The sequence below is a fragment of the Hemiscyllium ocellatum genome, chromosome 10 (genome assembly GCF_020745735.1).
Source record: "Hemiscyllium ocellatum isolate sHemOce1 chromosome 10, sHemOce1.pat.X.cur, whole genome shotgun sequence".
NCBI lineage: Eukaryota > Metazoa > Chordata > Chondrichthyes > Orectolobiformes > Hemiscylliidae > Hemiscyllium > Hemiscyllium ocellatum.
The window spans coordinates 112,174,510-112,193,211 of NC_083410.1; the positions used below are offsets into that span (position 1 = coordinate 112,174,510).

The following is an 18,702-nucleotide window of genomic DNA, read 5'->3' on the forward strand; positions in this document are numbered from 1 at the left end:
ACCACCCAACTGTTCCACGGATTTCTTCAGATGAAGTTAAAAATAGTTTGCAATAACAGAAATTGTGATAGGAACAAATTACTGCAGATGCTGGAATCTGTACTGAAAACAGCCAACGCTGCGGATCACAGTGGGGTCAGACAGTGTCCATGGGGGGAGAGCAAGGTAACCTGATTCAAAGCTGGGCTGTCTTGGACTGGTGAAACCTCTGATTTTCCTGAATATTTGAAACAAACATTGATTGAACAATGATGTCAGTTTTATTAGGCACTGATGATAAAATTGCTGTATTCACGATTATTAGATTATTATTATAATATAGATGATTTGAATATCACATTCCTACTAATGCCTGTTGCAGGAAATGTAGCACCTTAAATTGTGCACAGCAGTCTCCCACACTAACCATGTGATAGTGGCCCAGCCAATCCGTTTGTTTCTGATTTGAGGAATGAATATTAATTAGACACTGGGGAAAATTCTGCTACTCTTCTTTAAAATAGTATCCAGGTAGCTTTAACCTCACTTTAGATGAAATGTTTAAGAAATCAGTGAAATGGCTGGGAGTGATTGTACGAAATTTTAAAGAATTTTAAATGTTCTGAATGCAGTTAATTTAAACTTCAGGGTGTGCCATAACCATCAGAAAGTATCAGTTTCCTGGGCCTTTTAAACAATTGATATTTTCTAATATTCCCCTCCCACTGTGCCTTTATAATCTAACTGGAACACAGCACCTCAGATGATGCAGCACTGCCAGTGGACTACACTCGACTGTTTGCTTTGATTCTATCTCTCCAATCAGGAGTGGGGTTTGAGGCATTGACCTGGACCTGGAGGTGAGACTGATTCCCTTTGAGCCAGACTGGGGTACACTTTAATGGAGATTGTGTTTATAATGACTGATAAGCTGGTCCTTTTCTATTTGCAGAATGTCACATTTCTCCAATATAATAAACATTTTGCGTGTATTTTCTTCAGTGGTTCTTTGGTTCATGATGTTTTCTGTTCAACCCTTATCCCATGTGGACATCACGATAAATTAATTCGTGCCCTGTGTAGGACGCAGAAGGTGAAGTTATTTGGTCCATTTTATTTCCTGTTTTTCTGTCTGTGAGAATAATGCAGTGCCATTGGCTGTCTAACCTGCATGATGAAATGAGTGATGAGGCACTCCTGGAGATCCCCCTGACTTTCCCTCTGATTCAGACTCCACAGTAAAGGGGGAATTCACAGCACAGCGATCCTAGCTGCTTTATCAATAACTCATTCTGCAATCCATTATGTTGGCCTCACATTGACATGGGGAAGAACTCTGTTATTGTCCAGGACAGGTACTTCCTCTGAGGTGAGGGGTTCACTTTGAACACCAGAACACTTTTCTCAAAACGCCTGTAAAATGTTGCCAGTTGGGTCATTTTTCAGCTGAATTTAATTTGCATAATCACAAGTGAATTCTGTCATGAACAAACTGGATCATAAGTGATAGGAACTGAAGTGGGCCATTCAGCCCATCGAGTCTGCCATCTGATGTAATCACAGCTGATTTGATAATACTCAATTTAAAAAAAACACATTGCTGGAGAAGCTCAGCTGATCTGACGGTGTTTGTGGAGAGAGAGAGTTAATATATCAAATCTGATTTGATTCTTCAGAACTGAAGGGGAGTGGAAAAGTGTTTTTTTTAAATTTTATGCTGTTAATTGATTGGAGGGTGGAGTGAATGGAACAGATAGTGAGTGCATCCAGAGCCAAAGATAAGGGAATGATAATGATGGTAAAGGAGCGATGAGGATGTAGAGCAGGTGTAAATATTAGCTGGATTGTGGAAATCAATAATAAACCGGCCGGTATGTGTGGTAGTTACAATAAAAATGGAGGACTGTATTCCTGCTTGAAGTTGTTGACCCCATTGTTGAGGGGTAGAAGCTGTGAGGCGCTTGGGCAGAAACTGAGCTAGTTGTTCCTCCAGCACATGCTGAGCTTCACTGGAGCAAGTCCAGGATGGAAATGTGAGCAAGGGAGCTTGGGGTGGGTGGGTTTGAAATAGCAAGCAACGAGGGTGGTCGGGGTCATTCCTATAGACAGAGCAGAGGGGTTTCACAGTGTGTGCTAGGTCTCACTAATATAAAGGAAACCTCATTGCTCACAATGTTCCCCATGGCCTGTTGGGCAGCTGCTCCAAGGCTCTGCTCATGCTGAGCATGCACAGAACATTGTAAACCAGATTGGAAGGAGTGCAGGTAAAATGCTGCTTCACCTGAAGGGTTCCTTTGGGATCTGGGAGAGGGAGGAGGTGAATGGGCAAGTGTTACACCTTCTGTCGCTACATGGGAAGGTGCTGTGGCTGTGTGAGGAAGTGTTAGGCATGGTAGAGGAGTAGACCTCTCTCCTTAATTCCACTTTCCTGCTGTTGTCCCATAATCCTCAACTCTCTTCCTGAATAAAAAAATGTATCTCTTTCAACCTTCAATGTACTTAACGACCCAGCCTCGACAACTCTCTGCAGTAAAGAATTCCACAGCGTCACTTCACTCTAAGAAATCCCTCCTCTTTCCTCTGAAATTAGTGGCCCCTTCCTCTGAGATGATACCCTCTGGTCCTAGACTCTTCCACAAGGAGAAACAACCTTTCTGTATCTGTGACTCCACAACCACCTGATGAAGGAGCAGCGCTCTGAAAGAAGTGCTTCCAAATAAACCTGTTGGGCTCTAACCTGGTGTGGTGTGATTTTTAACTTTGTCCACCCCAGTCCAACACCGGCTCCTCCACATCATTTCAACATCTATCCTATCAGTCAAGCAACTTGAGAAATGTCTATTTCAATAATGTCTCCTTTCATTTGTCTAATGCCAATTGTTTCTACTTTGATTCTTTTTTCCATGAACAACTATTTGATGGATTTGAATGTAACCTGAATATAGCTGAAAAAGAGTTTGATCAGCAAACAAAATCGTCCCAGTAGTATTGGTGTGCTTAGTCTCTCCAGCTCTGTGTCTGGGCCAGTGTAAGATGCAGTATTCTGAGCCATTGACTATTCCATTCATGTTCAGCAATCCTTTCCGCTAAAATTATATCACACACACACTCGTGGCGAAATAGTTAGAAAGGTGTCCCTTTGTATCTAACATGACAGGCACAGGGTGTGAAAGGGCAGGTTTGAAACAGGGCAAACAGCAATGTTAGCCTGGGGTAACATTGTCAAATGTACAACAAGAAAACCTACCAAATAAAACAGGCACGTAGACAGACAGTTTGCATCATTGTCACATCCTAGTAATATGACTGATCCAGTGTAACCACCTCTCTCTAAGAAACATGTGCAGGGTGGAAGTGCTCCATTTTAATCTGGGGTCTTTAGATGAGGTCTAAAGATCTCACACGTTCTGTTTCCAAGTCCATTTCATTTTTTCCTTTATTAAATCCCAGAAATCTTTTTACCGGTCGTTGTTATTCTTTAGATTAGATTACTTACAGTGTGGAAACAGGCCCTTTGGCCCAACAAGTCCACACCGACCCTCTGAAGCGCAAGCCACCCAGACCCATTACCCTACATTTACCCCTTCACACTATGGGCAATTTAGCCTGGCCAATTCACCTAACCTGCACGTTTTTGGACTGTGGGAGGAAACCCACGCAGACACGGGGAGAATGTGCAAACTCCACACAGACAGTCACCTGAGGCTGGAATCGAACCTGGGTCCCTGGTGCTGTGAGACAACAGTGCTAACCACTGTGCCACCGTGCTGCCCACTCTTGGTCTTGGTGTTCTTTCTTGGTCTTGCCGTCGAACTCGTCCTCACCGTTAACAATTTCAGTCGAATCCTCCCACTTCCTCCAGACCAAAGGGGTAGCCATGGGCCCCAGCTATGCCTGTCTCTTTGGCTACGTAGAACAGTCCATCTTCTGTAGTTACACCGGCACCACTCCCCACCTCTTCCTCCCCTACATTGATGATTGCATTGGCGCCACCTTGTGCTCCCGTGAGGAGGTTGAGCAATTCATCAACTTCACCAACACATTCCACCCTGACCTTAAATTCACCTGGTCTGTCTCTGACACCTCCCTCCCCTTCCTGGACCTCTCCATCTCCATTAATGATGACTGACTTGACACTGACATTCTTTACAAATCCACTGACTCCCACAGCTACCTGGATTACACCTCTTCCCACCCTACCTCCTGCAAAAATGCCATCCCGTATTCCCAATTCCTCCGCCTCCGCTGTATCTGTTCCCAGGAGGACCAGTTCCATCACAGAACACACCAGATGGCCTCCTTCTTTAGAGACCACAATTTCCCTTCCCATGTGGTTAAAGATGCCCTCCAACGCATCTCGTCCACATCCCGGACCTCTACCCTCAGACCTCACCCCTCCAACTGTAACAAGGACAGAACGCCCCTGGTGCTCACCTTCCACCCTACCAACCTTCGCATAAACCAAATCACCCACCGACATTTCTGCCACCTCCAAAAAGACCCCACCACCAGGGATATATTTCCCTCCCCACCCCTTTCTGCCTTCCGCAAAGACCGTCCCCTCCGTGACTACCTGGTCAGGTCCACAGCCCCCAACGACCCACCCTCCCATCCTGGCACCTCCCCCTGCCACCACAGGAATTGCAAAACCTGCACCCACACCTTCTCCCTCACCTCCATCCAAGGCCCTAAAGGAGCCTTTCACATCTATCAAAGTTTTACCTGCACATCCACTAATATCATTTATTGTATCCGTTGCTCCTGATGCGGTCTCCTTTATATTGGGGATACTGGGCGCCTCCTAGCAAAGCACTTTAGGGAACATCTCCGGGACACCCACACCAATCAACCACACCGCTCTATGGTTCAACATTTCAACTCCCCCTCCCACTCTGCTGAGGACATGGAAGTCCTGGGCCTCCTTCACCGCGCTCCCTCACCACCAGACGCCTGGAGGAAGAACGCCTCATCTTCTGCCTCGGAACACTTCAACCCCAGGGCATCAATATGGACTTCAACATTTCCCCTTCCCCCACCTCACCCTAGTTCCAAACTTCCAGCTCAGCACTCTCCCAATGACTTGTCCTGACTTGTCCGACCTGCCTGTCTCCTTTTCCACCTGTCCACTCCACCCTCCTCCCCCCTCCCTGACCTATCACCTTCATCTCCTCCCTCACTCACCTATTGTACTCTATGCTACTTTCTCCCCACCCCCACCCTCCTCTAGCTTATCTCTCCACGCTTCAGGCTCACTGCCTTTATTCCTGATGAAGGGCTTTTGCCCAAAACATCGATTTTACTGCCTCTCGGATGCTGCCTGAACTGCTGTGCTCTTCCAGCACCACTGATCCAGAATCCAGTTTCTCAATGCTAACTGATCCAAACTGAGCTTCATTATCTCCCTGACCTCTCTGAAATCTTACCCTCCCCCCCCCCCCCCCCCCCACCCCTTCCATTAGCTGAAGTTGAATAGTTCTTCTCAAAGCTGGCCTTTCATTGTAAATGGTCACATATTGTCTGAAAGTGTCCCTTCACCCAGGAACGTATGTGTATGATTATATTTCACAAAAGACCAGCAAGAGAAGACCCCCCTGCAGTGGAGGACACAACAATTCATCAGCTGTTGAAAAGATCCATGATGTGGAGGTGCTTTCCAAATAAAGCTGATGGACGAAAACCTGGTGTTGTCTGATTTTTAACTTTATTGAAAATAGAACACAGAAGGATAACAGAGTTTTCTCCGAAACAAGAAATTGCAAGTAAACTAAACAGTGATTCTGAAAATATTATTTTGAAAGGCACATGCTTTGGGTTAATGGAACCGAGTGGGTGAGTTGGAATCTCCCCATGTTCACTGTCTCTGTAACCTAATCGTTACTGATGAACAGGGTTAATCCTGTCTCTCTCAAAGCACTGACCAGACTCGTCTGTTTCAGTAAGGCCTGTGGTCAGTTACGAGAATCTGTACACTCTGATCTCGAAGGAGAGAGATTGCTCATGTCTTCACCAGCTGTGAAAGTGAAGGCTGTTGACTTTCATGTGACTGTGGTACAGTGAGTAGTGTCCCTGCCTCTCAATCAAAAGCTCTAGGTTCAAGATACACTCCAGGATTTAATGAGCCATGAAGGTACTTCCATAACCAGGCCAAACTGGTTGATTATATCGGGTGGAAAGTCCTTCTCTTTAAACTACAGTCGGCCCAGAGTGTCTTGGGGACAATGTGTTTCCTGACAATGAAGACCATGGGGTAGCCCCAGTGGAACAGCCAGCCCATGTTTCAAAACCTCTACGTGCACATTCCTGCCAAAGGCTGTACTCCCATCCCCATTGATTTGAGTGATCTCTAATAGAACTGATGTTCTTAAATTACACACAGGACACTATCTGCTTCCCCTCTCCCTGACTCCACATCGGCAACAATCACATCATCCCTTTAACAATCAGCACAAAGTCTTCTTAACCCCTTCTTCAGTGGGAAACAATTGGTATTTGAATAATTTCTGTAATCTTTCGATAACCTGGGATGTGGTGTCACTGACAGGGCAGTATTTATTACATCCCTAGTTACCCCTTGAGAAGGTGGGGGGTGAGCTGCCTTCCTGAACCACTGCAGCCCATGTGCTGGGTCTGAAACCGTTCCTACCCTGCTGTTGTTAGAATGCTGAATGGACTCTCAAACTCTTCCCATGTACCTGTGTTTTTATTTTTGCTGCAGTTTACGTATTATTTACTTATCTCTGCTACTTAACTCTGTGATCTGCCTGTATTGCTCGCAAGACAAAGCTTTTCACTGTGCCTCAGTACACCTGACAATAAATTCAATTCAATTCTAATCTGCTGTAAGTAGACCCACAATGCCCTTAGGGAGGGATTTCCAGGATTTTGATCCAGGGACAGTAAAGGGACAGTGATATATTTCCAAGTCAGGATGGGAAGTGGCTTGGAGATGGTGATGTTCCCATCTATCTGCTGCCCTTGTCCATCTGGTTGGAAGGGGTTGTGGGTTTGGAAGGTGCTGACTGAGGATCTTTGGTGAATTTCTGCAGTGCATCTTGTAGATAGCACACACTGCTGCTACTGAGTGTCGGTGGGGGAGGGAGTGGCTGTTGAAGGTGGTGGATTGGATACTGAGTCCTGAAAGTGAAGCGCACACATAATCTCTTTTCCCATCGTGGATCTGTGCATTTGCCTCGAACTAGAGTATCCCCGTGAGAATCTTACTTTGCAGATGTTGGTGTCAGTTTTGATGCTGCCTGTGACCAGGACAGGCCACGGCAATAACAGTAAAACCCTTTCAGCATTTCCAGGGTTGAACATGTGTGCCACGCTCCACCTCCAGACCATTTCCCGTTGTACTCCCATTGTCCTGCAGCAGCCGACGGAGTCAGTATTTTGGGGAACATCACCTTCCACTTCTTTCCTGCTGCCCCTATTTCACGACTGTGGGAATTCTGTAATCCTCTGCTGGTGTGTGCACTTCCCAAATCCTGACCGTTTTCTCTGACTCGTGCCTGTGCAGTTTCTCTGAGACCACCTTGAGCCAGCCATGATTGCTGTTCTCTCCCTTTAGAGATTGGTCACCAGTGGCCCTTGGGTTGCTGCTGCTGTGTTTCACTGAGCTGCACTCTCGCACACGGCCAGCTGGAGGCGCAATGGTTTCTCTCCAGGTGTATGTTTACTCGGGGAGAGGGGACAGTTGAAGGGGTAACAGTGACCTCGTGGTAATGTTGCTGCCCCAGTAATCCCAAGGCCCAGCCTGAAGGTCTGGGGGGGACAGGTTCAGCTGCTGGCATTTAAAATCAATTCATAATATTCAGGATTGAAAGGAGGTCTCCGTAATGGTGAACCTGAAATGATCATTGATTGCTGTTTAAAATAAAAAAATCTGGTTCACTGATGGAAATCTGCCATCATCCCCTGCCTGGCCTCCATGGATATCTCTGTAGTCGTGTTCAGTTTTACTCTCCATATTTAAGAATGCGAGCTATGGGTTCAGAGAGGATTAACTTGGAGCCTTATCCAATGAGGGAACAGGTTGGGCCCATATCAGTGATAGTTGAGAACAAGGGGGTGGTAGGAGAAAGTGAGGACTGCAGATGCTGGTGATCAGAGTTGAGAGTGTGGTGCTGGAAAAGCACAGCAGGTCAGGCAGCATCTGAGGAGCAGGAGAATCGATGTTTCAGGCAAACTTTCCTGAAGAAGGGCTTATGCCCGAAACATCAAATCTCCTGCTCCTTGGATGCTGCCTGACCTGCTGTGCTTTTCCAACAAGGGGAAGTAATCTTACTGAAAGATTAAGATCCTGAGGGGACTGGGCAAGGTGGATACTGGGAGAGAGGAGAACTAGGAGATAAACTATTTAAAGTAAGGGCTCTCACATTTATATTTTTTGACGGTAATGAGTATCGGGAGCTCTTGCTCAGGCAGCGGTGGAGGGTGAGTGAATATATTTTAAGTCTGAGGGAGGGAGTTTCTGAGGTAGGTAAGTAGTTTCTGAGGTAGGTAGCTTCTTGATGAAGAAGGCAGTCCCAGGTTACTGGGAATAGGCAGGAAAACCGAGCTAAGGCCACAGTCAGATCAGTGATGACTGAGCCATAGTTTTAGTTGGTTTGCAGGATATGGCCAAGCCAGCATTTATCAGCCATTGCAGATTCTGCTCCGAATTTGTGTGTGTTTTGTGTGTGTTGTATGTGATTCCATATCCAGACCAATGCCTTCAAACATTTGAGCAACTCACTCCATTCAAGGGCAGTTAGGGCTGGGTATCAACTGCTGGGCTGGCCAGGGTCACCCACAACGCACGAGAGAATAAAGTGTTGCCTGGAACTGGCTTGACTTGCTGGTGTCTGAAGTGAAACCCTGGGATGAAATCTTCGTTAAGGACATTCGGCCTGTTCTAGTCAGACAGTGAATGTTACAATTGAATTGAAATGTCCTTCATTTTTAACCAATTCTGACCTGTTTTTCGGATTGACCTGTTCAGAAATGTCGTTACGCACCTCTGGAGCAGGTGGGAACTTGAAGTTGGCCCTCTCAGTTCAGGGTTAGGGACACTTGCTCCACAAGTAGACCTTGACGTCTACTTCGATCAGCTAATGGCACATATTTAAAAGGCCATTCTCCTATCATTTCACCAGCAGCTTCAAAGTCCAAGAAAAACTGGAAGCGGCTTTTTGGAAAACTGAAATTGATTTTAATAACATTTATGATTTGTATTCCTTTTCAAATGTCTGATGAAGTTTATCAATGCAGAATGATTCCAACAATGTGTGAAGGACTCTCCTTCTCAACCTCTCCCCTCACAAGAGACACGGTGACTCTTTGGTTAAACCCCCACCAGCCATCGCTCTAATGAACGAGCAGCACTGAGCTCCTCTGGGATCATGGTGATGTTACCTTTAATCGATAATATTTAAAAGTCCTTTAATATTGAACTTAAGCAAGTCCAGTTGGTGACTGTCAGAATGCTGATATTACAGCAGCATTTTCCCAAAGTATATCTGGATATTTTTGTATAATTAGTGTTCAACAAAAGAAATGATTGTGTTTTTTAACATTTCGAATGCTGCTTCTGATTGAACAATTATTTATTGGCACGTGACATGCACAGATTGATAACAATGTGATCATCTGCTTCAGTACATGCCTCATTAATTGTATTTCAGACACTTTGGGACAATATGACGTCTTCTATAAAACAGTTCAGTTTCCTTTGTGTCTGGCAATGATGGTACGTGTACTGGAGGATAGTTTCAGTGATGAGGGGATGTAACCAGGCTGAGAGGTGGGAAATAATTCCTAGATTGTTCCTTCAATTAATAAGTTTGATCCACACAAACTGACAGATTCATTAAAAACTTGTTGACTGTGGCCTCTACCTTTTCAGTTTATTTCTTTATAATTACATAAATTGATATTAATTCTGTGCCATTGACAGTAAATCTACTGGGGTTACAATTAGCAACATCTCACCGTGAGTATAATTGGGAATTAGTGAATTCGAAGAGAGTTGTGTTCTGTACACATCACCAGCTGAAGAAAATGCTCCACCGTCTGATTTTCAGGTAATTGCCTGGCACTCTGTGTCAGACTGGTCTGCAGGCTCTGATTTATGTAGTTTGGTGCTCTCCCTGTTTAACTTGTATTCTGGTCCTAGTTAATTTGTGGCACTGGGGTTAGTTGTTGCTGTGATTGCGCTGGCCTTTATGCCCAAGAACTTCTGGCCTGTGTTCACTTTCTCCCACTGAGGAACCTGAGATTTCTTCGTTTCCAGTTGGATCCAGATAGAAACTGTTCACCTTTTTGGTAAACTGAAGCATTTAGTTACAGGCTTACAACCTTCTGTGTGTTCCCAGCATCATTTCAATTCAGAGTTTAATGTTTTTAAGAATTTATTTTGCAGTGAATCTAATTGAACACCCGGTTTCTTTCTTAATTTTCAGATATATGTTGGCAAAAGGAACAAAGCGGAAATTTAGTGAACATGAAGATGGGCTGGAAGGCAAAGTGTCCTGTGGGCATGGTCCTTCCAAGGTATCATACACCTTACAGCGCCAGTCTATCTTCAACATTTCCCTCATGAAACTTTATCAGCAGCAGCCATTAATGGAGCCCAGCCTGCAGAAGACGGTATTAATTAACAATATGCTGAAACGCATTCAGGAAGAACTGAAACGGGAAGGGAACTTACGACCTGTGTTCATTGCCCCCTCTCAGTCCAGTGACACACTCAATGATAATTACAGAGAGGTCCAACCTGCCTTCAATCATTTTCCTTCCCCTCCAGTCCAGGTGACTAGCAGCACCCCTCCAGACCTGTGCCTGACACCAGCCTCTGTCCTGGAGGAAGATCCCTTCAATAGCTGTCAGAGTGTTACACTCGGTCCCAGTAAGCCACAGAACCATTCACGCAAGGACAGTTTCGCATCAGCCTTGGATGAAATTGAAGAGCTATGCCCATCCTCGACTACCACAGACTCGAAAGTCAGCAGAGGGCATTTAAGTGAAGGGGGTAGTGAGAAACCTGCAGAGATACAAGAGAACAGAGCATCCGAGTCCAGGCTCACAGACCCTTTACCAGGCAACTTTGAGATTACCACCACGAGCTTTCTAACTGACCTGACACTCGATGACATTCTATTTGCAGACATTGACACCTCGATGTATGACTTTGATCCCTGTGCGAGTGCCACAGGGCCAACATCCAAAATGACTGCGGTCACAGCAGATGACATTCTGAAAACATTATCTCCTTACAGTAGCCAGTCAGTGACTCCAAGTCAACCTTTCAAAATGGACCTTGCAGAGCTGGACCACATCATGGAGGTTCTCGTCGGGTCTTGATGCGGCAGAAACACCAAGGACTAGGATTTTATAGGCTGTTTGCAGACAACATTCAATTAATTATTGTTTTAAAATGTGACGGAATCACTGCAAATTCTGTACATGCCTCTATAAAATAACAATTACACTAGATATGGTTTTTGTAGAGTTGAGAATGTTTTCATCTGTGTGTCCTTTAGTATGGTTTTAAATGTTTTATTAATCATTGCTTTGTTAATCTGATGACCTGCTGTCGATGAGCGTTGGGATCAGAGAGCAGGTCTGATGTGTTGTGCATCGTACACACGAAGCCTAAGGGTCACATCATAAACATGGCAAGTCAGTAAGTCAGACTGTGAAGGTCTCAATATTTTTCCAGTTGTCTTTTAGTTCAGGCATTAATTTTGTTATTAGCTGACTGTGGCTCTTTGTTTGTATTTTAGTTTTTGTACAGGATTGGCAGTTGATTGTATCTTTTTCTGAAATACCTTTTGATACACCCGGACGTAGCTATTTTGCTAGGAAATGCTCTCACCAAACCCCGCGAAGATGAGGTGAACAAGGGTCACTTCTACTTTTTATACACAATGTTCATGTAGCAGGTGCAAGAGGAATACTAAGAGCGTCTAAGATGATAAGCATGCTATTAATGAAAAGATTTGGGGTCAAGAAAATGTATTTTAACTGTATTTTAAAGAACAGAACTTGTCAGGAATAATTGTCGCTTTCCCAGCATGTTTGACTGAACCCTAAACGCATCACTTCCAGCATTACCTGTCCATTCCTGCGAGATGGTTCATTATCATCATCTGGTTCAAAGTTGATGAGCTGCACCTATCGGCTCTGACTTTGCTGGATCCCGACCTGTCAGGTTTGTTAACACAGTGTCGGGTTTTTATGTTTCTTGTCCTGGAAGTTTCTGGAAGCAGTGGGAAGAGCGTGGTGATTGGCTGGACCAACAGTCTGTTTCCTTAACTGATGAGGTGAAAGGATTGGGAGAAATGAATAGAGAGGGATGAAGAAGGGGGTGAATGAAAGTGAGTGATTTACTGTCAAACTAGATACACAAAGGGAAGTTAAGGAAGGGAATGAAAGATTAATATGACTGGGAGAAAAGTGAAACCAGAAAATATTCACTTTTTAGACATTTTTAAAATCATTTCCAAACTTGTTCACTTTCTGGGTAGACAGGTTGATTTGAAGTCTTTAAGCAATCATTGGTGTTGGCCAGTAGGTAATTACATTGATAATTACTAGACTCCAGTTCCTGCATATTAAAGGAACCATTAGTGCTTAAATATAATCACTTCATGAAAATCACACAGGTCAAAAGCAAAATGTTGTTTCCATGAAAGAAATGGAATGGTACAAAGCTTCTGGCAACTTGGGTTTTATGTGAAATCTCCTCCTTGCTGTGAGCTGATGACATTCACACACTCTTTGTTATTTAGTCAGTAAAATCTGAGTGCCTCTTGCATTTTTCTCCAGCTATTCCCAATCATTTCCTTAATCTATTGATTCGGGAGTAGGAGCTCCTCACACTGCAGCACCCTGTTTGTACCTTAGAGACATTCAACAAGAAACCTATGCAGTTGGGTGAAATGAATAATATAGATGTCTTGCATTTTCTGAAAATCTAAGGGCAATAACCTGGTGCTATGTTGACCATTTTTTTTGGGGGGGGGTGGGTGGGGGGTGGTGAGATTCAAGTTAGAATCAGACCAAATGGATTTCCAGTTAAATAGCAGGAACTGGGCTAAGGCAATCTGACTTTTGCTTTTGACTTGCTAGCTGTCCCTGCTCACTGACATCCCACAGTGTGTGGGGGTGTCTGCCTTTACAAAAATAAGCTTAGCTTCCTCCAAAAAGGGTTTTCAAAGCATCTCAAATCCAGGTGGGTTTGCTCTGATTGTAAAGTGCAGCAACACGTTGCAACTCTACACAGGGCAGTGCTGGAAGTGGGGCTTTTTAATTTAAAAACTGTTCCAAAAACCAGCAATAAAGTTTTTTTTTGTGTTTGTTGAAAGGTTTTATTGCAGCCTGAGGAAAGTACCGGATTCTTCTATTTTACCGATACTTTTCACTTTTCAAAAAAACAAGCTTGTGTAAAGTATTCAGTCGACACTGACCAGAGAGCTGCTTGCACTTCGTTGTTAGCTGTGATTCTGTCGATGCCTTTTTTTTATTGCAACTTAGTAAAGCTTTTCTGAGCCTCTGTACTGAATTCAGCTGCAGAGCATCCAGTTGTGTTTCCAGTCAGAGTGGTGCTTCCTTTTCTATTATCCTTTAGCCCGGTTTCTGAATAAGAATCTCCCTCCTCTTTTTTTCCCCCTCCCAACCATCTCCTCCCCCACCTCCCACTTTAGTTTTAAAGAATCAAATTTCAGGCAAAATCTGAGCTCTATGCATGACTTTTACACTGAGTGTAATGACGCTTTCTACAGCTGATATTTATGCACAGACAAACATATTTGGTATTTGTCTTGTAGATCGCTTTAAAGATGATTGGAATGTACTATGCATAATGCCAAATTATATCATTGCATTCTAGCTTTTGTTATTTTTTAATGATACCATGGCAGTTGTGTGAAAACTCCAACGTTGTATTGTTGCAATGCATATGGCTAATTCAGGAGTCACTCTTTTTAAATTAATTTATTTAAGAATGTTTAAATTATGTATGGTATCCCATGTTACATTATCTGTTTAAATTCTACTCTTTGTCCTTGCAATGAAACTGGTTTGTTGCTGTAACTGTGACTATCTTTGGGTTTTTATGTTGAAAATTTGAAACTTTTTATAAACAAGATGAAGGATAGCCAGTGATTGGCTTTACTTGGCCCAGTTTCAGACTGTGTGTGTTTTTCCCCTCAAAAGCCAAGGCTTGGAATGTGTGGGTTCCCACCAGAAATGGCTGATTTGTAATGATCTACAGTGTCACCTTACAGGAGCTAAAGTATTGGGCAAATTCTTTTGTCCAATTGGATGAATCAGATAAATTATTGAGCTTTGAATTGATTGGGAACTAACCAAAAAATGATTCCTTCCTTCAGGTAAATTCACTATGCAGTTTGTATACTTTCTCTGATTTTAGGAATATTAGGACTTTCAAATTAATTGTTTAAATTTAATACAGATGTTTTAATGGGGAATTTTTTAAGCACACTCAGAAGTGGCCATTTCAAAATGGTGCCAGTGTACAAAAGCTGTTTAATGTAAAATGTAGTGTTTGGACAGTAATGATAAATACTATAAACTCAAGGACCATGCAGCAATGTCTCATTGTTTCCTGGAAGGTAACACCAACAACAAGAACAGAGTAGAACAAGAACTTTTAATTGATATCTCTCCTCATACCTTATTTATTCTCTTTGTAAATATATTTATTTTTATTGTGTAGCCAGCAGAATCTGGATTGGATGTGTACAGAATGTATGTAGGATCAGGAATGTACATTTCTATGCTGATCAGCAGAAGCCATAATCCGAGAGATTGTTGTGTCCAAGTTGTCTTGAGGTTCCCTCAAGTGCATCTCACTTCTATCAAGGCAGTAACACCACAATGTCCTGCCAATCTCGGATCTGTGCCTTTTTCTATGCAATATTTCAATATAGACATCTGGAAAGCAAGGTTACTGTATTCACAGCACGCCAAGCTGTAATTGACTCAATGCAATTGGACAAATGTCAGTAGAGTTGAGCAGTCTTACTTTTGTAGTTTTTTATTCAACAATAAACTTTAAAATCAAAGCTATTTTCTCAAGCACTATCATTTCAAATAGACTGTTTCTGAAATAGATCAAAGACGCAGAATGATCAAGTTGAAACTTGTATTTGAGAAGCATGGAACAAATTAATTACCATCTTTTCATTTGGGCATGTGGGTGTTTGGGGCAAAGCCAATGGGGGAGCTATGGCCGATGAAAGGACCTGGGTTTGAACCCTACCACAGCAGGTGCTGGAACTCTGAATTCAATTTCAAAAGGAAAATCTGGAGCAGGGAGTCTAAGGATGACTGAATCTGTTACCAATTGTCAGGAAAACCCATATTTCACTAATGTCCTTCAGTGATGGAAGCTACCATCCTTACCTGATCTGGTCTACGTGTGACTCTGGACTCACTGCAGTTGGCTCTTTGACTGTTAGGGATAGGCAATAAATACTGACTTAGCCAGTGACACCCTCCATGCCATGAATGAATCATTGAAAATGAATAATATTGCCCACTCCCTAAGGGCCCTGGAGAAAGTGGGTGGGGCAGGTGGTTGTGACTTGTCACAGTCTGTGTGGGTTCTGGTGGTTTGCCACAACCATTACAGGGGGCATTGAAGAGTCAGTCACATTGCTGTGGGCCTGGAGTCACGTGTAGGCCAGATCAGGCAAGGATGGCAGATTCTCTTCCCTGAAGGACATTAAGAACTTAATGGGTCTGTGGCAATGATTGGGTGGTTTGACAGTTCCTTGATTTTGATGTTTCTGTTTACTCCAAAGTTGTCTCATTGAACCAATCTCTTTCAAATTGAAAAGAATTGAACATTTTAAAATGAATGAGGGGTTTTCACCTGTTGCTGAATCATTACCTCTGGTAATTCTCTCAAAGAATACCAGGAGGTTAAGATTAAATTCCATTTATATTAAACAGAACGTGTTGTCAGATATGGAGGGCTGAGTCATACATTGGTGGAAGTGGGATCAGTTGGAGCTACAAAATAATAAGCCAAAGTGGGCTAATCTTCCTCAGCCCTAGCAATGGGGCTGCAGTGGTTTTATCAGAGAGAGGCCGGGGGGAAGTCAGCAAATGGCTGGAGGGGTTAATAATCTGGAAATGATTTCTTGTTCCTCTCTGCTACCTGGTACCTATTTAAAGGTGGACAGTTCTCCTCACAACTACTACGATCATTCCAGCTCATGGCTGATCATTCACCACAGGACCATGTTCTCATGCTGTCCCCATACCCCTGACATCACTAATATCTAGCGATCAATCAATCTCTGTCTTGAATGTACGTTGGCTGATCCTCCACAGATCTGAGACAGAACATTCTCTGGCTCCTCCACATCCTGACAAATAAGGAGACCCAGGTCCCTTTGATGCTGCTTAAATCTCTCAGCATTTAAGTAACACTCCATGTGTATCAAACTAATCGGTCACCTATCCTACCCCCTGGCTGCCTGGTTTGTGATGCAGAGTGACTATCAGTGTGGGTTTAACCTCTACACCAGCTGAGGTTACCATGAAACCTCTCCCCTTGCCTGAGGTGGGGTGACCCTCAGATTAAACCAACACCAGTTGGTCTCTCCCCTCTGGGACCACACCCTCACCATCCACTGAACCCGACACTGTGTCCCACTGGAGCACAAGCCTTCTGGGATTGCGTCTCCCTGGAAAATCTGGCCCAGTGTCTCCGGTGGGAAGGAGCAAGCTGCTGTGACCTTTTCCCTGAGTGACCATGTTGAAGAATTCTACCTCTTCATCAAATCAACACTTTATTCATTGGAACTTAACATCCTGATCTTTGGAATGAAAGCAATTTTGTTATTTGTATTGGAGCCTGCCTCTGTTGGAATGGGGCCTTGGTGCATAAGCGTTTATAAAAACAGCATGTCTCTTAGTGTCTGACTTGGTGTACAAACCAGTGTTGCTCTCCAGCCTCCTGTGGTAAAGGTGGAGAGTGTTTATCAACAGATAGATGATCCAGCCATCCCTCCCTTCACCAAACAGGATGTACTGGGGTTTGTGAGGGTGGCGTCTCGCTGACTGTGGGTAAGTATTCTCCAGAAATATCGGCCATAAACCAGCACATCCATTAGTAGTGCCAAACACTGAGGATATCCTCCGTTGCAATGTGAAGGCTGGACTTTGCCTGCCCAAGATCTGTGTGGTGGTCATTCTTACCGATACCATCTAGGGCGGATTCAGCTGCAGCTAGCAGATTGTGAAGAACAATGTTAAATCTATTTTTCCCTCTCAGTGGGTTCCCAATATTATGTGGCCAAACCGATTCCAAAGTTAGGGATTATATGTTGATGATACTTCAACTGTGAAGTGTCTACAGATTCATTGAGCTAAAGGATACAATATACCCTTTCCTTTCCAACAGGGGATGAATCAATCAATACTGTACAGCGGGGACAGGGACACACACACACACACTTAAACATTTATGCTCAGATGACACGATTCAAAGACTGGTGTTTACCGAGGGCTGAATGTAAGTGACAGTTCCTGCAGGAGAGTGAGGAAGAGCCAGGCACTACTCTGTGCTGTCCTGATACCAGGAACAGCAGGACTGGGGTCGGAGCACAGATTGGGTGAATAGGGCCTGAATTCACTGCAAGTTAGCAGAATGAGAGGGAGCTCATTATGTTCTATAAAATTTCTAACAAAGACTGGACAGACAAGATACAGAGATGATGTTTCCCCTGGCAACCAGAGTGGGGGCGTGGGGAGAGAGGAGAATGCTAGTCTAATGCTCAGTGGTTAGCCCTGCTGCCTCACAGCACCAGGGACCTGGGTTCGATTTCACCCTCAGGCAACTGTCTGTGTGGAGTTTGCACATTCTCCCTGTGTCTGTTTGGGTTTCCTCCCACAATCCAAAGATGTGCAGGTGAGGGTGGATTGGCCTTACTAAATTATCCCGTGTTCAGTGATATGCAGGCTAGGGTGAATTAGCCATGGAAAATACAGGGTTACAGAGATAGGGTAGGGGACTGGGTGGGATGTTCCTCATGGGTAGGTGGGACCTCGACAAATAGGATGGTCTACACCTGAACCACAGGGGTACCAATATCTTGGGGGAGGGGGGATTTGTAATGCTCTTCAGGAGGGTTTAAACTAATTCAGCCAGGGGATGGGAACACAAATTGTAGTTCCAGTGTACAGGAGATTGAGAGTAGAGGTCGAAGATCGCAAGAGTGCACCAGCAAGGTGGTTTGAAGTGTATCTACTTCAATGCCAGGAGCATCTGGAATAAGGTGGGTGAACTTGCAGCATGGGTTGGTACCTGGGACTTCGATGTTGTGGCCATTTCAGAGACATGGGTAGAGCAGGGACAGGAATGGCTGTTGCAGGTTCCAGGATTTAGATGTTTCAGTGAGAACAGAATAGATGGTAAAAGAGGGGGAGGGTGGCATTGTTAGTCAAGGACAGTATTACAGTTGCAGGAAAGATGTTTGAGGACTCATCTACTGAGGTAGTGTGGGCTGAGTTTAGAAACAGGAAAGGAGAGGTCACTCTGTTGGGAGTTTTCTATAGGCGTCTGAAAAGTTCCAGAGATGTAGAGGAAAGGATAGCAAAGATGATTCTGGATAGGAGTGAGAGAGACAGGGTAGTTGTTATGGGGGTCTTTGACTTTCTAAATATTGACTGGAAACGCTGTAGTTCCTGTACCTTAGATGGGTC

The 18,702-nt window shown here is 44.1% G+C and overlaps 1 protein-coding gene across 6 annotated transcripts in view; it reads left to right on the forward strand.

Moving 5' to 3' along the window:
• sertad2b (SERTA domain containing 2b) overlaps positions 1 to 12,973 on the forward strand; it is a 63,954-nt gene extending 50,981 nt beyond the window's left edge. For all 6 annotated transcript variants that reach the window (XM_060831102.1, XM_060831106.1, XM_060831104.1 and 3 more), the window contains one exon: positions 10,422 to 12,973. In XM_060831102.1, the coding sequence (XP_060687085.1) occupies positions 10,426 to 11,322 (897 nt within the window). In that variant the 5' untranslated portion in view covers positions 10,422 to 10,425 and the 3' untranslated portion in view covers positions 11,323 to 12,973. The remainder of the gene's footprint in view (positions 1 to 10,421) is intronic.
• Positions 12,974 to 18,702: the final 5,729 nt, after the last annotated feature.